The following is a 24,787-nucleotide window of genomic DNA, read 5'->3' as shown; positions in this document are numbered from 1 at the left end:
CACCCACTCCGCCAGCCACACTTTAGATGGTCTATTTACCAGCAATAAGCAAATCACACTAGGAAACATCCTCCCCTTGGACAGACCACTGTGCGATCTTCTTCAATAGTCACATAAAAAAAAAATCACACCTCCAACTACGCAATCTCTCTTCCCCCTAAACAGTTCAAGGCTTGGAGAAGTATCTCCCCTCCTGCTCTCAAGTCACACCTTCTTTCCACTCAACAAGACCCACCACATGAACCTGAGCTTGCAGCCAAGCAATACACCCAATGGCTCCTCTCAGCCTTCAACACCTTAGTCCCACTAAAAAATACTTCTAAAAACAGAAAAACACCATTGGCTCAATGGTTCTCAGAGGCACTCAGACTCGAAAAACAAACATGCAGAAACATAGAAAGACAGTGGCGTCGGAACTACGACCAAACTGAGAAAACACACTATAAGGTAGCTCTCACCAATTTAAACGCCTGATAATCACAGAAAAGAGTAAATACGATCTCAATCAAATGGAAACAGCACAAAACTCCACCAAACAGCTGTTCCAGGTCGTAACCAGACTGTCAGGCCCTAAACCTAACCCTTCCATAACTCCCTCCCAAACACTCTGTGACTCCCTAGCCACATTCTTTCAAGAAAAAGTTAGCCATATCTATACTAACTTTGCTGCCCATTCATTTACCAACAACCACATCATTGTTCCCATCGATAACATTAACCCACCCATTTCCACTGAACCAGGCTTCACCAAGGATACCACCTCCCGTACCCTCCTGGAATTCACCCAAGTCACGCCCCACCAAATCATAGACCATATTTCCTCCATTAAATCAGGATTTCCCAACGACCCATGCCCCCCCCACCATACTAAAACTGATACCCGACATCATCGCGCCAGTACTAGCCAACATCAGTAACTCAATGTTCACATCAGGAATATACCCATCCATCTGGAAAAACACTGTAATTAAGCCACTACTAAAGAAACACAACCTCGACCCAACAGAAACCAAGAATTACAGACCCATCGCCTGCCTTCCTTTCCCCGCCAAGATCTTCGAAAAAGTGATAAACACTCAGTTGTCACACTAGATCAACGAAAACAACCTCTTAGACGACACCCAATTCGGCTTCAGGAAGGGCCACGGCACCGAAACAGCCCTTATCAAGGCCTCCGACGAGATCAGAATGATACTCGATCAGGGAGGAGCTGCGGCTCTGGTGCTGCTGGTTCTCACAGCATTTGACACGGTCGATCACACAACCCTAATCGACCGTGTCTCTGCCATAGGTGTCAAAAACAAAGCCAAGGCCCTCCTAACTTCCTTTTTCTCTAACCGCTCCCAATTAGTAATGTTAGGCGACTTCAAATCCCCATCCTTCACCTTCCCTTGCGGTGTTCCGCAAGGATCCTTGCTGAGCCCGCCCTTATTCAACATATTTGTGTCTGATTTAGCGAGGGTCATCAAGTCTCATGGCATGCGACTCACCACATACACTGATGACACACAGCTAGTACTAGAGACCAACAATGACGGAGATAAAGTCGCGGCAAACTTTCAAACTGGAATGCTCGCAATAAGCACATGGATGGCAAACAACTGCCTTAAGCTAAACTCTGAGAAAATGGAGGTGATGATCTTTGGCAACTTCTCCCCAGCTGGTCTCCATCCTGGTGGCCAGCAGAGTTAGGCCCACCGCCTTCCCCTGTAACAAAAGTCAGAAACTTAGGTATCATCTTCGACGACAAGCTATCATTTTTACAACACGCCAACAACGTTGTCTCCTGGCCTTTTACACCATCAAAATGATAAAGAAACTTCTACCCGACCTTCCATCAAGTGCCGGCAGGACTCTCATGAGCACGCTGGTTATGTCCAGGGTAGACTATTGTAATGGTATATTCCTTAATGCACAGCAAAAAGTCCTAAACAAACTACAAATGGTGCAAAACGCAGCAGCAAGGATCCTAACAAGCACCCCCAAATTTAAACCTACATCCAACTTAATATGTCAGCTCCACTGGCTTCCCATCAGGAGCCGTACAAAGTTCAAGGCCCTATGTATTGCCTATAAGGCAGTCCACAACACAAGACCTGAGTTCCTAATAAACACGTTATGCCCTTACAAGCCAACCAGACCCCTACGCTCATCAGCAGCAAATCTGATAAATGTTTCCAGAACAAAAAAAGTATCTTGGGGTGACAGGAGATTCATAGTCGCCACTGCCAGACTCTGGAACACACTTCCCCTTCACATCAAAACCACCCCCTCTCGCCTTGCCTTCCGTAAACAACTTAAAACTTGGTTATTCAACCATTAACTCACTAGCTCTCACTCTCTTTCTCCCTAGCTGTCCGTAGCGCCGAGACACCCAAGGGTATTTGTGCGCTTAACAAATAGCCTAAATAAAATAAAATATATATATATTTTTTTAAATACCCCACTCCACTCAAATCTTCCCACTACACTCAAATCTACCCCACTCCACTCTAACCCACTCCTCTCAAATCTAACCCACTCCACTCAAATATAACCCACTCCACTCAAATATAACCCACTCCTATCTACCCAGCCCCACTCTACCCAAATCTACCCTACTTCAATCTACCCCTCCCCAATCTACCCCACCCCAGTCTACACCACTTCAATCTACCCCACTCTATCCCATTTCACCCCACCACACTCTTCACTACGCCAATCCACTCTATCCAACTACACTCCACCCCACTCCAATCATCCCTCTTCAATCTAGACCACTCCGATTGACCCCACTCCAATCTAGTCTACCCTACTCTAATCAACCCAATCTACCCCGCTCTCACCCTAATCTGCCCCATTACACTCTTCCCCGATCTATCTTACTCCACTCAAATATCGACTCCACTCTATCCAACTTCACTCCACCACAGTCCAATCTAACCCAATCCAACCGAACTCCATTGTACCCAACTCTACCCCCCACTCCACTCTACACCACTCCACTATGCCCCAATATACCGCATTCCCTGCACCCCAATCCACCCCACTCTAGTCTACCCCACCTCACCCTACTCCATGCCATTAACTTTTAGCTATGCTGAACAGCAGCCACACTGGTGTGTCACATGGCTAAAAGACATTGTCAAATCCAACAGCTCTCACATAAGCGAGACCTATTGGCTTTGCCAATGCTCATTTTAATAGGGATAATCTACTATGCCCTAAGCAGTGAAAATGCATTGTAAATCTCGTCACTACATGAACAAGTCAATCTAAATATCAGGCCTGTCCCACTTTCATGTCTTACACATCCCAGCTATATTGATTCACAGGCGCTAATTAAGGGTTTTCAGCTACTATTGAAAGATGATAATTACATATGTTTTGCCTGTAGTTTCTAGCTGCAGCCATTTAAGGCTGCTACAGCAGACACAAAGTCATGATTTAAAAGTCATGTATGTTGGGGGGTGTAAAGCTACACTGCAGCCCACGTGTGAAATCTGACCGTTATCGCAATGGTTCGTCTTTCTTACTAATGTGAACAAGTTACTTGCCTTCGGCTCTATCTGGTAGAGACTCTCCCAACTGGTGCTGAAGACGAACCCGCCAGTGGTACTACATATGGAGGGCCTCTCTGCTCCTTGGGGCTCGAAGGTGCACCACAGAGCGTCAGTAGGGATCCCAAAAGCTTCAGTATGGCTGCACAGAAATCTCTGATCTGATGTGGCGTAGTTGTTGGGCCCAGCTTGGGTTCCGCTGGAAACAGCTGCGGGATCTGCTTCAAAATCGGCCAACTTTGGGAGTGAGATTGAGAGTTGTGGCGCCACCCGGCTCATGGTTCAGCAAATGGCACAAGGGGGCGGAATCCTGCTTCTATTTCTTGTTCTTATTGTTTGAGTTGCCTGATGATATGGACCACGATGAAGACCGGCCTCTGGAGTGGCTTTTTTTTGCTAAGGGAGCGGGATTTCGCTTTTTACGAGGACTGCAGCTTGGAGCAGTCCTGGCGAGGAGACTTTTTATGCTTGTCGATGTAAAGCTTTGCCCAACGGTCCCTAATGGCCTTCGGGTTCACAGATGGGCATTAACAGCAGGCCTTGGAGTCGTGGCCCAACCCCGGACACCACAGCCATACCGGACTGGGATCTGTCACAGTCATTTATTTGCGACAGTCCCTATTGGGCTTAAAACCTGTTGTTTATGGGGCTGTTGTCTCGTGCACGCTGAAGAAAATGTTTGAGGTAAATATCTCTGAGAGACACAAAGCGAGCTCCAGATCGACATCTGGTGTTGCAGAAAGAAAGGAACGGACATCAGAGCACACACCTGACGCCTATATAGGATCCACACATCCTTTCTGGAGCGGAATGGCATCAGGGAGAAGCCGCACATTGCCACTTGATGACGCCCGAGGTACAGCAGAAACATTTCCAGATTCCGCTTGATGCCTGGGGAATGGAAGGTGCGGAATCTGCAGCTAGAAGTTTCTATCAGAATACTGGGATCTCATTAAAGAGTCAAGTATGCTCACCAGAATTAAGAATTATTTCCATGTTTGAAGACCTCGTAGGATAAGCTTTGGAAGCTACTTAGCAGTGGTCCGGTAGTCCCAGCCAAAAAAACCATTAAATCTATTAGTACAAAATAGGGGGGGGGAGGGGTGGAAATGAAAACTCATGGCCAAGATAGTTGGCAACTGATTTTCAGCAAGCTGTTCAAAATGTGGCTTTGACCACAACCAGGATCAAGTTTGGATTGGGTGTTTCACCATGATGCCGGGCACAGCATTTATTATTCAAGGGAGGGGATTCGTTAGAAGACAAGAAGGAACACTTTAGGATCAATGACAAATTGGCACCTCACGCCACTCGATGTAGAAAGAAAGAAGACTACAGTAATTTTACTGATATGAAAAGTCTCTAGGATCATCTGCATTTCAGCAGTGGTCACATAAGAAGAAAAGGGGAACTAGATTTCAGGGTTACTTGGCTAGTATAATACAATCTTGGCAACCTTTAGAAATAAATATTCCTCAGCGTGGCCACAATGGCTCAAAATTAAAAAAAGTACAAGTTTGTGGAAGACATTTTTTTAAAAGCCATTCAAGGGAGCAAAGTACTCTGCTGCTATTAGGCGAGGATTGTGCCTCACAAATAAAGCATACATATATTCGTACAAAGTAAGATAAACTATTTTTCCACAAAAAATATAGGCTGAAGGTTACACAACACCCAAGTCTTTTGGTTCTTTTCAAGCCATTGCTATTCTGGTGTTAGACCAACTATAAACAAATGTATTCAACAGACTCAAGATGCAGGTAACAACCACATTAGAAAAGCAGCCAAGAAGGGGAGGAGGATAAACTAACCTTTCAGAAAACGCTCAAGAGATTCTAAGAGGGACTGCAATCTGTTCAGGCGACACAGACCATCTCAAATTGCTAAATGTTTTAGTGAAGTTCATGCTTCGTTTTTTTGTTCAAAATGTTACTGAGTCTTTTAGATTTGGTTCTGTTCCTTGGGAGCCTAAGAAGTCAATAACTCTAAATGCTTCTTTGTGTCCTACAGACCTTAACTTTAGATCAAGTTCTAACATTCCTTACAAAGGAAAGATACCAGAAACGGCCTCCCATACAATGTTGCAGGCTTACTTGCTAAGGTACTATTTTTTGGCGGACCAAAAATTCGATTTCAGGCCAACCCCATGAATGTGCGCAACACCCTTCGAAGGACCAAGGACAGTGGAGAATGTGCACTACTGAAGTGCCGGATCTGTCATGGCTTTCCGACACCCTGCCCTCTGCATCCTATTTCACAGGACGCATGGGGGGTTGAGGGTATTGGGGAAGGCTGCAGTTGATTGGCCTGAAGACTGGCACACTAAGGTGAAGCAGCAATTTCATTAACCCATTTAGAATGATCCACAGGGGTCATGCTGGTCACCCCTGTTTTTCAACACTTATGCTCGACGACTGCATGAAATGTTCCAGAAACTTGAGTGCAGTTTCACAATTATACATACAACACACAAATAACGTTTCCATCATCAAAAGACAGAGGCTGATCAGATTATCATGCATGACAGTCAATAGTTTACATCACTCAATGTTTTGTAACTAGTTAAGCTTCTACGCTGGAAAAAAACAACTAAGGTTAACAGCGCAGAGTTCCTATACACAATCACTTGACATTGACAGCAGCCGCATGCAGCCCATCCACCTTAGAATGCGTTGCAAGCTCTGTCCAGTTAAAGGAAGTGGAATGAACTTTGAAGACCCTGCAGCGCACCCCATAAGATCAACTCTCCCCCACCAACAAACCCTCTGAATCTGCTGAACAGTCAGAGTCTGCTTTACTCCAGGTTATCTGCGGAGATCTTTTAGGCCGGTCAGGCCTGCACTTTCCTCTTGGTGCCCGAGTTCTCAGCATGTACTGTATTTCAACCCTGCTTACATTGCTTGAATCCCCCTGAATCACAGTTTGTGAGCTCTCCCTGTAACAGCCATAGTCGATGCCTTCTCCTCTATAAAAGGATTCCGTGGGTCTGTTGCAGTCTATACCATACTTGCCTTGTTTAAATCCCCCTGGGCCTCTCGCAGTTTCCTCTTGTATCTCAGCACCTCTCCCTTAAGCTGGTGGTTGTGGTTCTGGAGGCTGCTTATCAGGTGTCGCATTTCCCTGTTTATTGGACCTGAAACAGGGAACACACAGGGAGATCTGCACAGGTTGGACTCAGCATTACCAAACCTTTGGCAAGAGGACCACGAGAATCATAAAAGCACACAAAGATGTAAAAGGAGAAAGACACCAACATTTTTACACTTCAAAAGGAAGGGATCATTAAAAACAGATAGCATGAACTCTTCTGTAAAGTTCATGGAGACACACATGCACTCAGTGTCATGAAATGTTCCACCTCACATATTTAAGAGGGAGATTTAACCTTACGCTGAGTAGCACTGAAGCCATAACAAATGTTAACATCCTGAAATTAGTCAGTAGTCGATCAAATGAAAATGATGCAAGGATGGAGCAGGGAGGATCCTCAAGAAAGAGAAGCACTCAGCGAAAGGTTTAAGCCCTCACAAGACCTGTATCTCAATTCCTAGCAGAACTGTGGGCCATTAGAATGATCAACAAACCACCAGTTCTGATGTTGTGACCGGTGGCACATACACATAACCATGTCCTCACGGTTTCACAGTTCCTGTATGTATATTAACTACAGGGACAATTGTTGACAGGCTCACCGTAAATAAGACAACAGGTCATTAAATAGTACTAGGGGGACATAAAACTACAAAATGTGCTGTATGTTCCACTGAGATGATAACATATCATGGAAGAGCAGAGCTGTAATGATCCACAACAGAAAAGCTAAGGGATCATGAGGTACGCGTGGCAAGATGTGCTGAAGGCCTAGATCTGGACATACCGGCTTGCTCGTTGGCGGCAAGTGTCTGCTCGAATTCAATCCGCAGCATCTCGTACTCTTTCCGCACCTGGGCTAAGGTGTCCTCCAGCTGAATCACCTCAGTTCGGAGCTTTTTGTGCAAGGTGACCTCATCTCGCTGAAAGGCAAAGAGCAGAAGGGAAGATTACATTTCTTGCATCTCAGCAAAGAAAAGGAAAAAGAAAGCTATCGAACAGGAGATGGCGCAGAAGAAAGAGGGCAGGGAGGTGGAAAATAAAAAAAAAATTAAAAAAAAAGAGTGCCATAGACAGAGAGAGAGAAGACGAAACTCTATCATCCAAAAGCCCACAAAAGCAAAGACAGTGGGAGAGAACATTAAAAGCAAGCGCAGCTAGGGGTCGAAAGAAAAAAGCAGTCCTGTGGCAATATTACTAAAAGAACTGCTCAGAAGAAGATGGCCTAGTGCACTCACTGTAAAATCTGAATAAAGCCCAAAGTGGCAGAGATGAGGGGCATTACCTCTATGAGATCGACCTGCCGCTGGTGGGTGAGCCGTGTGGCGTGCAGGAGTGTGCGAGCCTCATCGAGCTGGGTCTTGAGCTGCAGGCTCTCGTTGTAAAGGACAGAAAACTGAGACTGCATGCAGCGGTACTCTGGAGACTCCTTCACCACCTCTTCTACAGCCATCCGCAGCTCTGCCTGCAAAAGAAAGAGCAGCACAAGAAAGTTTAGCACTTCTTGTTTAGCCTTTTACGGTCATCATGCATAGCCTTTACTTGGGTTCAAATGTGATTGAAAGCTTCCAGATCTGTCCTATTGCAGGGCCATTTTATAAGCAGGAGTAGAAAACCCCACAAATGTTACAGAAAGAATTGTACCAGTATCCATGTTACTACTTTACTGATTTCAGCAACAAAAGCAGCGTCTGTGCAGCTTTGATTGCAACCCAAGAATGACCAGCTGCTAGCATCTCTCAGATGCCTGGTTGGAAAACTCGCATCTTGTTAGCAGAAGAGCTCTGGACTACAAAGGCAGTCTTGCCACTCTGACCTTAGGCAAAGTCCAAAGCTGGTGCTCCAAACTAGGCCTGCCACTAACCCTCTCATTCTTTAATGACTGCAATACCCTCTAAATGCCTTTTAAAGAAACTGATGCCTATACATGCAATACATTCAGATCCAGACAATGGCAAACACTCAGAGTCGGGTAGTGCTTGAATCTAAACACAAAACAGAACACACCTATGTAGAAATTCTAACATGCATTGCTCAGCTAGAACACGCACAATGGACAGCAAAAATGGTACTCTACAATGAGCATGACCTGGAGTGTATTATTTCTCTTTCATCGATTCCGTCTCTTGCTGTCCTTGTCTGGGACAAGGAAGCGGGAGAGCCGTGTAGATAGCTTTTGTCTAATTAGGATAGGCTTTACTGGCCAAAAGAAATGCTTCCCAGATATAGAAATGTTATAGTAGAGCACCTTGTATTCGTACTGTAGCGGGCAGCCACCACTGAGGCACTGTAGAACTCGCACTAAACTCTAGAGTGCCACGAAGGGAACACTGGCTGCTGTGTCCATGAAGTCCTCTACAGTCCATAGACCAGTGAAGAGCAGTGTAAAATATCATCAAATGCAAGGCATGGCGAGGGTGCTAAATATTGGTCAAAATGAGGATGAATCATGTAAACATGCCGGCGCTACCGGAATACGACCCCCAAAGGATCTAGGATCCTCTGCCAGTCTGAGGTTTCCTCCCAAAGGTGTATTCATAGAGCTCGGTTGAATATGGATATCAGGTGTGTGGTGAAACGGAAAAGCACACGCTGAAAATCTCCTCGGTGCCTAGTCATCCATAAACCTGCTCAGGCCCAAGAGGCGGGCCTGTGCTATATCGTGTCTCAGTAGATAGCAGGAGTACAGCAAGCTGAGGATTTCAAGGACGACGCAGTGACAATGGCATCTATGGCATCTTACACTAGATTTACTAGAATGGTAGGCCTTCACTGGCACGGGAACAGCTCTGGGAAGGTGACTGGACAGAAAGATGTAAGTGATGTTAGGGAAAGTTAAAGAGAACAGGATTTGTTTGGTAAAGAAGGGCTATGGTCTATCTGCTTGGTACACACCTTAAAACTCCTTTTATCTGTAGCCAGGCACTTGGAACCTAAGTCTTTCAGGGGATTCAGAACCTTGTAAAGGCTGAATGTAGGTGTTTCATGGACAGATGACAGACTGTGCAGTCACTGATCATGCACATCTGACACAGTCATATGCGATGTTCAGCTAAAGTAGATGAACAAATGGAGACTCCAACCAAGAGAAACATTCAGAAACAGCTAAGTGAAAATGAAATTTGTGCGCTTAGTTCCAAAAGGCTTTAACCATAAGACAGTACAAGAGGGTAAAGGCCTGTGCAACACCTGAACAAGGGGACATCAAAACGTGAAGCCTACAGCCATAATCTGTCACATCCCAGATGCAGCTCTGCACCTTTTCCAGAGGTGGGCTCCGCCCTGTGTGACTTCTCTTGGTTAATCAAAAATGATATGTTTCATCCGACTCATGGATTGCTGTAAATGGTGACTGCTCTATGTGATGAGCTCTGCGTTAATTAAATATCTGAAATGAAGAAATAGTAAGGCAGATTACAGGCCTGAAGCATTGAGCCGCCTTATGGAATGGCGTGAAGGAGTAATGAGCCAAGGCAGTTGCTTGGGCATATTCTTATTCATAATTCACAACATGTTAGATGTGCAGCACTAATATTCTCTCAAATTAACTTCAAAACCTGCCCACCAAGCCACTTACATTTGCATGCAAAATTTAGGAGTTATCATTCCAGACAAACAAGAATTACGATTCTTGGGAGAATGCGGATTACTCTGGGATTCAAGGTTTTCACCATCATTTGGAATAACTTCTAAAATATTTGTGGTGCAATTTCCACAATTAAAGGTGAATTTTGGCCATCACCTTTTTTTCTGGTGGATCCTGGGAAGAAGGGTTTCCATATTGTGGCAAGGAACTGCCAACCTCGTAACTGAGTGACATGCATTTGAGCCACACATCACAATTATGCCTACTAGAGTAAATATCTAAAACTACAGTGTTTATAGCTGAAATTTGTCTGAGATTCAAACAAGTGTAAGGATTCCACAGACCGACAGACGTGCTAATAAAGGTACATCAGCATAACATTATTAGATCAGCGAGCACCACTATGAGACCACTAGTCCCTACGACTGCACAATTGTCTTGTGTGTGTTTGTCTCAGCGATGAAACAAAGCGGTCCGGCTTCGCTACCACATTAATAAATACACACCCAGTCAGTACATTTTATGGGGTGCACAAGCTTAAAATAGGAAGCACTTGAATGGGAAAAGAGTTAACTCCTGAAACAATCACAGTCATAAAGGTACAGCATTTTGATGCAAACTGAAATCAAAATCTTCCAAACAACTAAAGGAGATTTGTTTCTTAAAGTGATAGTGGCAATTAACATGCATTTTTGACAGGATCGGACTAGAGTAAGTGCATAAGATGTAAGATTGCCGATGTCATGTATATTGTATAGTGCGCTAATCATCAGTGAGCCAATCAGCAGCGTTGAAAGGCATCAAGGCCAGACAGGTATAGGCCTGAATGTAATATGTAGCATATATCACGTAACGGATTCCTCAAGGTAGAGTTTAGGTCTGAACCACAAACGCTGCAATCACACAGCTGTCACTCTCAGGCTGGCTTTAGGATTAGGCCTGGACAATCATCCAATGTAGGCTCCAAATAAGGTTTTCTCAAACTTTTAGTTCATGCATTCCAATTTGCCTTCAGTAATCCGAATTTGAAATCACACTTTGCTGCCTTAATTTTCAATAAACCTAAGTTTGTAGTGAAGTGATTCTGCCCTATAAAGTGACACCATTCCAGGACACTACTGACCCCACTGGCATCTCGCTCTGCGGGTATCAGAATCCTAAGGGATCTATGTGTTTGCGACTTCTAATGAAGACAGGTTTTTAGTAGATCTTCTGCAAGTCTGACAGAGCCTGAGAACAGTGGAGCTCGGAGCAATCATGTAATGACAGCTTGCTTTCATTCCAGCACACTGACACAGTCATAAGGCCAATTCACATACATACATGAGGCTCCCGTACCCTATGCCACCATAGGAGGATACGTACCTTTAGCCCGTCGTTATGCGATGTCACCTCATCCAGGTCTTGGCGTAACTTATCCAGCTCTGTCAGGCGGTTTTCTGCCAGCTCTTTGTTCTCCTCAAGCTCCACTGACATCTCCTCAAACTGGTTTCAAGTTGAAGAAGGGTGTGAAGAAAAGGGAAATGGAAAAATGATATCGGAGTAATGAACAGAAGGAGAAACGTGCAAAGGAGCACATAAGGGTACAGCGCTTACTCCAGCTATGTTTACTATTTTCAAGTCCATGCCTGAAGCAGAATGACTGCATCGGCCCCTTCTGCCCAACTGTGGGTTGTGGGGAGGAGGAGAATAAAGGTGTGTGAAGCAAGAAGCTGATGTTAAGCGGTGTTGGGTCAGGTGTCTGAGTGTCAAAGATACAAGGTGGCTCATTGCTTAATTACCCATTTTAAGTTAAGTTTCATGTTGCATATATAACATACAATTAATCATTATGGGTGCTTCAGCATTGCCTAACGGATAGATTACAAGAGAAATGGAATAGAGCAAACTCTGTAACCCAAGGACCTAACTAACATATTTAAAACAATAAATTGGAGTCATGTCATAAAAACAAGTAGTGCACGGGCAGACAATGCCAGACACCTGTATATCAATTATTATTTATAAGGGAAACAAACATGGAACTGAAGGATGGAAACAATACTCATAAATGTTGGACTAAAGCGATGGTGCAGTATTCAGTGTATCATTTGCATCTCGCACAGAGCTTTACTGGTGTCTGAACAACAAACACAGGAATAAAAAGCATTTTTGACTGCTTGATTCAATAAATGGTCAAGGTCAGAGAAATCTATGAGAAACCATATCCTAAGTGATTTTAACCAGGGCTAAAGCTCCTTAGTCATGCAGTTAAAAAATGAATCGCATGATGTGAGAAAGTGCCCTCTTTCTGCATGGTTGCCCCCACTTTTGGCTGAACTGCTGATGTGCTTTACCCGAGTGTGCCCTGGGCTCCTGGCAATTAGGTACCCAGGGCCTATGTGCTTTCCCTAAAACTGCATTAAAAACAAAACCCAATTGGCATCTATGGCCACAGGTCGGCCCCTGGTAAATGGTACCACAGGTACCCATGGCACTGTGACCAGGGAAGACCTCTAAGGGCTGCAGCACTTACTGTGCCACCCTTAGAGGCCCTGTGCCTTTACACACACACTGACTTTGCACGCTGCGTGTTCTGGTGCAGAACAAAGTGAAGTCAACATGGCACACATCCCTGTGTGCCATGCCTACAACCCACTACCCTGGCATAGATCAGTCACCCCTCTAGCTGGGTGCCCTACCCCATTGGTGAGGGTACAGGTGCATGAGCCCTTTACCCCTACAGTGTCTAAGTCCAATCTTAGACATTGTAAGTGCAGTGCTGCCATTAAGAGTATGGTGCTGGGAGCTTGTCATTACGACCTCCACAGCACCATAATGGCTATACTGAAAACGGAGAAGTTTGGTATCAAAACCCTCAGCACATTAAACCCACACTGTAGCCAGTGTGGGACTTAATGAAAAATGCACACAGAGGGCATCTAAGAGATGCCCTCTGAAAAACGACCAGTCTCTGGTGGGTTCCCTGACTAGTACACACCAGCCCCCTACCACAAGACATGTTTCTGGACCCCTAGGGTGGGAGCCTTCCCTCCCTGAGCCCAGAAACAAAGCCTTTCCTGGGCGGAGATGTTCACACCTTCCACAGGCCAGGAAGAGCCATCTGTGGCAGGGGAGCTTCAAAGGCCTGGCAGCCTTTGTAATGCTACTCCGAGCCTCTCCTGCTATCAGGAGCAGGCCCCATTCCTGTCTCCCCTCCTTTTCGGCGGGAAGACAGGCGGGAAAAACTAGCCAGCCCAGAAGGTGTGCCCACCTCTGCCAAACCCACCCCTCAAGTAGGGGAAGCGAGGTGAAGCCCACTCTTCAGTGCCCGCCATCTTGTAGATCGCAGGCACCCCCCAATCAGGATTAGGGATTGTGTTCACTCCCCCACGTGGGGAGAGCACACCAAGGGTGTAGTCACCCCAAGGTCAGTAGCCTATTGGCTACTGACTCCGGGACCCCTAAAACGCCCCCTAAATACTGTATTTAGGGGGAAGCCCTGAGCCAAAAACTCAGATTGCCAGAACCCAAGAAGAAAAAGGATGAAAGACGCACAGCAGTGGAGACTGCAGAGAACATCTGACTTGGCCCCAGCCCTACCGGCCCGTCTGCAGTTTCCAGAGACCCTGTGCCACAAATTGTCTTGTCCTGCAGCCAGCGACCTCCAGAACCCCTGGGAGGACTGACTGCCCAACAAAGACCGGATCTCCTGTGAACAGCAGCTCTGTTCAGATGAAACACCAAAGAAAGACTGAACCTGCTGAGGAAAAAGAAACCCGATGCCTAGAACCTCCACTGCACCCGTCGCCTACAGCCCGAGTTCGAGTGGCCCACCGGTCCCAGTGAGATCTACCAGAGATCCACAGTCCGAGTCCACCGTGGCTTTTTTTTTTTTTTGAAACAGAGTTTATTGATTTTTCTTAGAAAAACATGTTCATCACTTTACATTAATGCACATTTTGCAGCATCATAGTCGCCTTGTGGATAACGTATAGCATCACTTATTCTGCTATCACAATGTACCTCTGTCTCTCAGCATAATTTGCAACTAATATAGGGATACTGATACCTTACATTTATCTATGAAGCAGCACAAACAGTGATATAGGCCATGTCAATATTATCCATTAGCGTAACCAAGCATGAAGGCAAGTATCTGTACTGTGGCTGTGAACATGAGTAATGATCTGAAAAATGAAAAAGAAAAAAAAGAACATGCCCCCAACTCCCACTACCCCAACCCTCGGGTCCCATGTACATACACAAAGTCAGAAATACATTGTTACTAATGTTGGATGCTCTTGTATAATTTATGCAATGACAGGCAGTGCCTTGGCATGGGTTACGTCATTCGGGGAATGTTCGTCCTACTGTGTGGACAACTGTGTGGGTCCAAGAGTTTACTGATTAATATCTAACGATTTAAGGGCTTCTAGCAGACCGTCCCAGTCCAACGCTATAGGATTCTTGCATAAGCCTCTAAGTTCCTCTCTACGCAATGCAGCACTCTCTGCACTGCCCCAGCGCAACATCTCACTATGCCAGATAGATATAGTGGGGGGGTTTCCGCGACTTCCACGCATAGTGATGGGGCGTATCGTTCAAATGAGCGCCAAATCTATAAATCGATGTTGTACTTTATGTTTGGACACCCGCTTGTGTATGCCCAATATGCATTCCTCCAGAGTGTTCTGAATTTCACGGTGTGTGATCCCTCCGATTATGTGCCTAACATTGTCCCAGAGCCCCCGTACTTGTGGACATGTCCACAAAATATGTAGCAGGTCCGCCCCACCAATTAACATCTCGGACAGCAATGCTGTGTCTGTGGGAACATCTTATCTAATTTATGAGAAGTAAGATAGGCCCGGTGGAGAACCATGGTCTGGATAAATTTGAACTTCACATTGCTGGAGGCTTTTTTAGGGTGTTCAAGAGCGCTCGCCCATTCCTTGTCTTCTAATTCCCTGTCTATGTCTCCATTCCATGCCGCCCGCAATGAGTCCAGAGCGACCATTGTATGAGAGCGCAAACCAGTGTATAGCCACTTAATAAGGTGTCCGCCCCAGCCCATATACTAAAGCATCTTGACCAGATCATGAGTGGGGGGGGGGGGTTCCTGTGTCTCAGGGGCCCAGTGCCTTTTTATGTATTGGATTAGAGCAGCATGTAATAAATATAAGTGCGCAGGGGCTCCCGTTTCATTGACAAAGTTATCATGGACCAGCAGCGTCCCATCGCCAAACAGATCAGCCACCGTACTAATCCCAACATCCACCCACGGTGTGAGTCTACGTTTAGTGAGCCGGCCATCCGTCAGTGGTATGCCCAGTAATGGAATGTTGCCTGCATATACAGGGGGCGCATGTGCATATTGCAGCGCTGCCTTCCAGCACTGTAGCGCTGTGCATAGCGGCGGGGGGTGACCCTTCGGAATTCTACTACCAGGCAGTGTCCGAGTCCACCGTGGCTTGACCCCTCCAGGACTCCCCGACATCGCCTGCAGCCTCTGCACAGAGAACCCCCCCAACTGCGAGTGGCCCGGTAAGGTGAAATCCGACCTCAAAAGACACCCTTGCATCCAGCCGCCCTGCAGAAAAGAACCCGAGATGCACCCACGTCCCAGAGCCCTCCAACTTACCTGCCCCGCTGTTAGTTCCTACCGGACGTTTTCCTGGACCGAGCCTACAGCTAAAAACCAAAAACGAAAATCCCAATTGAAAACAGGGCACCGACGCCAAAACAGCACCCTGCACCCAGCCGCCGCTGCAGGTGCACTTTGTGTGCTAAACCGGTTTCCCTTTGCCCTGAGCCTAACACCAGGAGCTTGGCTCCCACAACCTTGGGGCCTGCTCACTAGCAGCCACCAACCAGAGGTCCCCTATTTCCCTTTGGATAACATTGAGCCTCAGCACTCTGTACCCGGCCACCCTAGTGCAGCTGAGGGTGTAACAAGAGTGCATCCCTGACACTGGGGGACCCCTGAGTCTACCCCCAGAACCTCAACTCCCACTACCGAATACTTACCTCAAAACCGAGAACACTTGACATTGAAGGGAGTGACGCTTGGGGTGTGGAATACTGAATTGGGGAACTGTGCTTTTATCTGTGATCTTGCTTTTTAAAAAATATATCTTGCTGCTATCAATTGCTTTTTGCACATAGATCGTAACGCTCCATATTTCACATCCGAGCCCGACCGGAACTAGCGTGCCTTCGCTAGGAGGTCAGCACTCTAGTTGTTTTTGCTGGCGCCTATTTAACGTCGCTCTGGAGCGACCGCGCACAACTTGACATTGAAGGAAGTGATGCTTGGGGTGTGGAATACTGAATTGGGGAACTGTGCTTTTATCTGTGATCTTGCTTTTTAAAAAATATATCTTGCTGCTATCAATTGCTTTTTGCACATAGATCGTAACGCTCCATATTTCACATCCGAGCCCGACCGGAACTAGCGTGCCTTCGCTAGGAGGTCAGCACTCTAGTCTTTTTCGCTGGCGCCTATTTAACGTCGCTCTGGAGCGACCGCGCAGCGGACACGCGCAGCGGGCGTGCCGGCGGCGCGCCAACGGCGCGCTAAAGGCAAGCCCGTCTGCGCCCGTCCGCGCCTCGGATTCGCCTGTCGCACTCATAATGTTGCTTATAATTCTTTGCCCTGTGCGAATCTGGACGCAGCGCGGCTTTGTTACTCTCAGAGACAACTGTATGAGCTTAATAATTGCGCTTTGACCCCGGAAGTGCCGGAGGTAGGGCCTCCATTGGGGACTGCTGTTTGCCCACCCCACGAGGAAGGATTGAACTGTGGACTTTTAAATGTTAGGTCTCTCCCCAAGCACTCTACGGAAGTTCAACTGCTAATTGACGAACACAACTTAGATATATTGTTCATGACGGAAACCTGGCTTGCGCCTGGTCTAGATTTAGAACTTGGCGCTGTATGCCCCTCTGGGTTCAAAGCCTTTCACAAGCCTAGATCTAGCGGCAGGGGTGGCGGAATTGGGGTCATTTACAAAGAAATATGGGATTTCTCGCCACTGGACATTGACGAGATTACGCAGCTTGAAACTCTGGGCTTTTCTTTAAAGGACAGGTCTGGTCATGTCTTGACTGGGATTCTATGCTACAGACGCCCTGGGACTGTAAGTGACCAGTCACAACAGCAGTTTTTGGATGTGATCGGCAATCTGGCACTTACCCATCATAGACTGATGATTTTGGGAGATTTTAATCTTTGGCCTAATGCAATGATGAAAACAGCATATAACAATATTGTTCAATCATGTGCTAATTTTAATCTACCACAACGAGTGCTGGAGGCAACTCATTCGGCAGGACATGTACTAGATCTGATATTTGCGGCGGAGTATATAGTGACGCTGGATAATATCCTCCCAGTGGATTGGTTCGATCACCATCTGATCAGATTTAGAATATTGTCGGTCTCTCGATGTAGATCGCCCCCTTTCAAGGATATTAATGGTGTCCTGATTAGGAACTGGAAAGCCCTGAGGAGGAAAGCTCAATCTGCACCACTTTTTGATGCGGCACCCCTCCCTGACTTAGGGCAGTCGGTTGATGCTAACTACAGGGAGCTTTGCAGCTATAAAACGAATACTATTAATCGGTCTGCTCCTCTGAAACGGCTCAGGAAAAGAGGATCCCCTTCTGCACCTTGGTTTTCAGAGGAACTACGGGCTTTTAAAATTCAGTGCAAACACGCAGAGAGGCAGTGGCGTAGTCAGTATCTAACTAGTGACAAGATTGTCTCGCGGGAATTATTAGTCAGATACAAACAAGCCATAGTAACCACTAAGGCGTCGTATTTTGCGGACCTTATTCTGAACGCCCCAAATAGTGTTAAATGTGTCTTTAATATCCTGAGAGGCATTACCAATCCAGAGTGCCTGGCCAATAAGATCACTCCTTCTCAGGATCTATGTGATGGGTTGGCAGCCTTTTTTCACAATAAAATAAAGGGAATTCTTGAGGGCTTGCAACCTGATCCCTCGATCAGCAGCAAGGATGGAGCCGATGTACTGACAGCGGATCCGCCCGGCTGTTCAGTCTTTAGGATAAACCAAGAGTCATCGGCAGGGCCCTGTTTAGATCATTGGACGTGTCCTTCCTTGGAGGATTTCTCCGACTTGGCCAAGAAAGTATGCTCTGGTTCTCCGCTAGACCCTATCCCGCAGAAACTCAGGAAGGAACTAGGGTCGGAAACTTTCCCGCACCTTCATCAGATTATTAATCAGTCACTAATCAGTGGTGTGGTCCCGGCCTGCTGGAAGGATGCGCTGGTATCCCCTCTTCTGAAAAAACCTTCGCTAGATCCCGCTTGCTACGGGAACTATCGACCTATCTCCATGCTGCCTTTTCCAGCTAAGATAGTTGAGCGCCTGGTTAGCCAGGAGCTTTCGGGGTTCCTGGAGAGCAACGGCAAGCTGGAGGAGAATCGATTTAGTTTCCGCCCAGGGCACGGAACCGAAACTGCTTTGATTACTGCCTTGGACGATCTGCGAATGCGGGCGGATAAGGGGCATTCTGCAATTTTGATATTTCTAGACTTATCCGCCGCATTCAATACGGTTAGCCATAATATCCTCCTGCATAGGCTTGAGGAGATGGGGGTCACAGGTCTGGCCTTGAAGTGGCTCTGCTCCTATCTGTTGGACAGACAGCAGGCGGTTTCTCTGCCTCCGTATCAATCAGATTTCTTGCCTAATAAACAGGGTGTCCCTCAGGGCTCTTCTTTTAGCCCGATATTGTTCAATGTTTACATGCGACCTTTAGTTCAAATCATTAAATCTAGTAATATTATGGCAGTTAACTATGCTGATGATACGCAATTGATCATCTCCCTGGAAGGTGATCAGGTGGACTCCTTATCCACCTTCCACAACTGTATGCTGGAAATGATGTCTTGGCTGAAAAACAATGCCCTCCAGTTCAACGGTGCCAAAACTGAAATCCTACACTGTTCAGTGGGCAAGGTGCCTCTAGCCTTGCCGTCTAATTTCTGGCCTCTTCCCTTGGACACCCCCCTTGTTCCAGTGAAGACTGTGTGGAATCTGGGGGTCTGTTTCAATGAGAAGCTAAGTCTAGAGTCGCATGTCAACAAAGTGACCTCGAAATGCCACATGATTATGAAAGGCTTACGTAGGATCCTACCATTGCTTCCTATACATGTGAGAGGAACAGTGGTTCGTTGCACTATCCTTAGTCGCTTGGACTATTGTAATGTCCTGCTGCTTGAGTCCCCAGGTTACTTGATCCGGCGACTTCAACATATCCAGGCAGCTGCCGCAAAGCTTGCCCTTCTGAGACCGCGTTTTACCTCTAGCACTAAGGCTTTGTCCGAGCTTCACTGGCTGCCGGTGCAACAGAGAATTTTGTTCAAATCTTTGTGTGTCGTTTTTAAAGCTCTTCATGGCCTTGGCCCCAAACCGCTGCAAAATCTATTTAGCAGGTATGTTCCCACGCGCAGTTTGCGCTCTTCATCAGCTAGGCTAGCCAAGATTCCTAAGACGAAGAGATCCACCTTGGGAGGTCGCGCCTTCAGCACTGCGGCTGCGCGTTTGTGGAACAGTCTTCCTTTGGAGCTGCGACAGGTCCAGGAATTGACACTATTCCGTAGGCAGCTCAAGACCTGGCTATTCCCTAGAGTATAACCCCCTAGCCTCTTCTTCTTCACTATGTCACAAGCGCCAGGATGCCCGTAGGGTTGCAGTGCGCTCTATAAATGCTTATACATACATACTATTTTCCTCCATAGGATAACATTGACTGTTTTCTTGGAAAAGTTTCTAAGTGTGGAGTTTGAAAACCTAAAGAAATTCTTTAAAATTGTACTATTTAACCAAAACCATTTTACTTACCTGTTTACAGGAAATGTCCCAGAGTAGTATCCAGGTATAGTACTCTGAGTAAGAAAAGTAGTCTAAAAAGTAACTTACCTGGTATTTTACTGAAAAGCCCATTTAAGTCTATGTACTGTATTTACAAAGTATTGCATTTCTCTGCAACCATACTGTAAGTCAAAACAAAGTGAATATACAATTACAGTTCAAACTGTTTACCAACTGCATTACTACTAGAAAGTATTTCTTGCTTACCTGTGTAGGCTTGCTTGGTTTTAGAAAATAAAAAAACTAAAAGAATATTTTTATACAAAAACAATTGGTCTGAAGTTCAGTCTGAGTGTGTGAATTCATTTGCAGACTGAGTGTATACCACAAATGCTTATTACTGTCCTCCGATACTGCCTTACTGCTCGACCACACTCCCACAAATAGAGAGTGAGGTGCTATCTAACTTTACCTCTGCCTACCTTTGGGGTTCTACTGGGCTCTGTGCACACTACAACTCACTTTGGTATAGTATATACAGAGCCAGCTTTCTACAGGGAGTACATCTCTTTGCAGTGTTGAGGTGGTGGTACAGTTGGTATAGTATATACAGAGCCAGCTTCCTACAGGGAGTACACCCCTTTGCAGTGTTGAGGTGGAGGTACAGGCTCTATTGCACCTTTGGTGAGGAGTGTGTGTACTTCCTCCTCTAGGAGGTACTGGTGTTCCAGGTAGAGGATGTGTTTGCGGGGAGGTTCCTCTGCCCCCACGGAACATCTCCACTTCCAGATCCAGACCAACCCCAGAATGACCCTAACGGCACCCTCGCCTACAGACCCCCCCGGACCACGTACTGCATTCACCACAACCATCCCAGACCTCGTCTCGCCCCACGCCATCCCCTCCATGGACTCCATACTGCTCGGAGACCTGTAGTTCTACCTCGACAACCTTAGCGACCCCAACTCCACGGCCCTCCTGTACAACCTCGCCAATATCAGACTCATGGAGATCATCACCACCCCTACCCACAATACAGGACACATCCTCAACCCTATCTTCGCAGGAGGGAACAACATCCACTTCAGCCACACCATGCAACTCCACTGGATGGACCACTACTGTGTTCACTTCTCCTTCTCCAAAACCACCGTACACAAACCTATACCACGTCCGCGCAGGAACTGGAGCAAGGTCACTGAAGAGCACCTCAACTCCACCCTCAACCACCCCCAGCGTCAACACTGCAGCCAACGGATGCCACAGATGGATCACCGACAGCGCAGACAAGTTTGTCCCCCTCCAACACCAACAAACAGCGCCCCACGAAAGCCAACTAGTTCACCACCGACCTCCAAGAATCCAGACGCACCTGCAGACAGCTCGACAAAAGTCTGGAGAAACAGCAAAACCCCAGAAACAAGGACCAGCTACAAGAACGCCATGACAGAATACCACCAACGAATCAGATCCACCAAAAGGAACTTCATCCAGGACAAGATCCTCGCCAACTCCAGCAAGTCGTAGGAGCTCTTCAGCATCATACAGGAATTCACCAAACATCCCAGCGATGCCTCAGATGTCACGCCCTCCCCGGACCTCTGCAACAAACTCGGCTCCTACTTCCACCCCAAGATCAAGTCCCTCTACGACAACTTCAATGAACAGACACTAGACACCGAAACCTCACCTTCCTCCAGCAACGCCAGCCAGCCTACCATCTCCAGCTGGACCCCAGTCACTACAGAAGACACCACCATGACCATGAAGAGCATTCACTCAGGAGCCCCTAGGGACTCCTGCCCAACGCACATCTTCCACAGATCCGCCATCGCCATAGCACAACAACTGAAATGCACTGTCAACTCTACCTTTGAAATAGACATATTCCCCGACAACTGGAAACACGCAGAAGTCAAACCCCTCCTCAAGAAGCCCTCTGCTGACCCGAGGGACCTCGAAAACTACAGACCCATCTCTCCCTTAACGGAGAAGATTGTCAACCTTCAGCTCACGAACTTAATCGAAGCCAACTCCATCCTCAATTCCTACCAATCCAGATTCCACAGCAACCACAGCACCAAGACATCCCTCCTAGCAGTCACAGACGACATCCGCACTCTCCTCGACCACGGCCACACCGCCGCCCTCATCCTACTAGACCTCTCTGCAGCCTTCAACACCGTCTCCCAACGCACACTCACCGCCAGACTCCACGACATAAGCATACAGGGAACCACCCTCAACTGGATCCGCTTCTTCCTCACTGGTCGAACCCAAAGAATCAGACTCCCGCCCTTCCTCTCCGAACCCACAGAGATCAGCTGGTAGTACCCCAAGGATCGTCGCTCAGCCCCACGCTCTTCCAATATCTACATGGCCCCCTTCGCTGCCATCGTTAAAACAGCATGGACTCAGCATAGTATCCTACACCAACAACACTCAGCTCATGCTCTCTCTCACCAAGGAACCTGACACCACCAGGGTCGGAAGGAATGAAAGACACCGCCTCCTGGATGAGCAGCATCTGCCTGAAGCTCAACTCGGAGAAGACAGAAGTCCTCATCCTCTGATCCACCCCATCCGCATGGGACAACACCTGGTGGTCCACCACCCTCGGCCTCCCCCCCACACCCACGGACCACGCCTGCATCCTCGGCATAATACTGGACTCATTCCTCAGCGTGACACGACAGGTCAATACCGTCTCCTCTACGTGCTTCAACACCCTCCGCATTCTCCGCAAGGCCTTCAGATGGATCCCCCTGAATCCAGAAAGACCATCACCCACACACTCATAACCACCAGACTGGACTACAGAAACGCCTTCTACGCTGGAATCAACAAAGCCCTGCTCCGACATCTTCAGACCATCACCGTCAGACTCGTCCTCAGCATCCCATGACAAGACCACATCACCCAGCACTTACAAGACCTCCACTGGCTCCCCGTCGAGAAGAGAGTGACCTTCAAGCTACTCACTCACGCCTACAAATTCCTCCATAACACCGGACACCAGTACCTCGACAAAAGAGTCTGCCAAGAGTTTGCCAATTCTATGCACCCAAGAGAAGCCTCCGCTCCGCCGACCTCGCCCTGGCCGAAACCCCTTGTATCAGCAGAGCCAGAACAGGTGGAAGAAGCCTACTCCTACATTGCGACAAAGACCTGGAATGAACTCTCACCTAGCATCAAATGTTTCCCCACTCTGCATGCCTTCAGGAAGAGCCTCGAGACCTGGCTCTTTGGGTTAGATGATGCTGCATGATTTCACTTCTCCCCCCCAGCGCCTTGAGACCCACATGGGTGAGTAGGGCTCTTCACAAATCCCTGATTGATTGATTGAGGTTTGTTTGGTGGGGTTGCTGCCCGATGATTGAAAGGACCATTGGTCAGAGCGGATTACTTCCCACTGTGAGAGGCACCCCTGCAGTCTTCCCATGGTAGGTGTAGTGTGATGGAGAGAGAGTCACTGTTTAGCTGGGTTGGCTGCACTTTCTCAACCGTTGCCCTTGACATTGTTGCCTCTATACGCTCCCCTGAAGTAGCCATGTGAAGGCTGCTGGTGCTGCTGCTTCTGGTAGGAGGTCGATGCTTTGGGAAAGGTAGCTTTGGCACCAGCTCGGAATAGGGGAGACGTCTGGAGAGTGCCCACAGCTTTGGCCACATCTGTATCCATTTTTTTTTTCTTTCAGCATCAGATGAACCTTTGAGCCAAAGAGATGCTCCCCATCGAAGGGCAGGTTGACCAAATGTTGTTAAACTTCTGACTTAAAGCAAGAGACACACAGCTAGGCATGGCACCTTATAAGGACACTGGAGTTAATGACCAGGGCTGAGGTGTAAGCAGCATCAAGGGCACACCTGATAGCGGTGCTAGAAATGATCACTCCCTCTGACACACGCTCGTGGCTGCGCTGTTTAAATAGCTCTAGGAGATGTTGAAGTAGTTCCTCCATCCATCCAGTGGGCCCGACTATTACAGGAGAGTAAGCTGATTGAGTGGGTGATCCTCTCGCGATTTACCAATTGTAGACGACTTTCTCACCTGCCGCATCAATCTTCCTACTCTCCTTATTTGGTGGCAGAGCATTACCAGTACCCTGGGAGCTAGCGTGCTTTTGGAAAGCAAAGACCATTAAAGAATCCGGTCGAAGTTGGCCTCGGATTTAGGGTAGGTTGGAGGGTAATGGTTTATATTTTTTTATCCAACCTGGGTGTACCTACTCTCGACAGCATTTTAATGTCTTCCTGGGCGCTATGTAGATTGAACTTATGGAAGGTAGATTGAACTTATGGAAGGTAGAAGCCCTGTGGATAACCTCATAGTAAGAGTTGATGTCATTAGAAAGGGAAGGTTTGACATGGTAGAAATCTGGATCCGTGTCCCCTGGGGAATCAACGTTACAGTCGTCCAACGGCTCGTCTCTAGGGTGGGATCATATGGGATCTCATACAGGTCTGAAGGGTATGAGGGGCTAACTTCTCCATGGGAAGATCGTGGAGAACCCTCTGGGAAAGGATGTGGAGGTGGCTCATGTTGTGGTGGTGGAGGGGGGAGCAGGAGGACACAGATGAGGAAGAGGAGGAGGAGCAGGGGGACGGATTGGTAGTGGACTGGTGCCCCTGTCTTGGTGTTTCTTGAGCTTAGGTGGAAGTGAAGGCTCCAGTGCAAGTTGCTCCTCAAAAATCAGCTTCCTCTTGCAGGAAAGACTCTCCTGCACCTTTGGAGGTAGCTTGTGGGT

General features: G+C 47.3%; 1 protein-coding gene across 3 annotated transcripts in view; it reads right to left on the bottom strand.

Annotated features, from left to right (window-relative positions):
• RNF20 (ring finger protein 20) overlaps positions 1-24,787 on the bottom strand; it is a 217,566-nt gene that overhangs the window by 138,832 nt on the left and 53,947 nt on the right. For all 3 annotated transcript variants that reach the window (XM_085651686.1, XM_085651687.1, XM_085651685.1), the window contains exons 9-12: positions 11,581-11,700; positions 7,915-8,094; positions 7,417-7,552; positions 6,551-6,672 (exon numbers count right to left, since the gene is read on the bottom strand). In XM_085651686.1, coding sequence (XP_085507812.1) covers positions 6,551-6,672; positions 7,417-7,552; positions 7,915-8,094; positions 11,581-11,700 — 558 coding nt within the window. The remainder of the gene's footprint in view (positions 1-6,550; positions 6,673-7,416; positions 7,553-7,914; positions 8,095-11,580; positions 11,701-24,787) is intronic.

This window comes from Triturus cristatus, chromosome 4_1 (assembly GCF_964204655.1).
Source record: "Triturus cristatus chromosome 4_1, aTriCri1.1, whole genome shotgun sequence".
Lineage (NCBI taxonomy): Eukaryota > Metazoa > Chordata > Amphibia > Caudata > Salamandridae > Triturus > Triturus cristatus.
The sequence above is the reverse complement of the archived record's forward strand: the minus strand, read 5'-3'. Positions and strand labels throughout refer to the sequence as shown.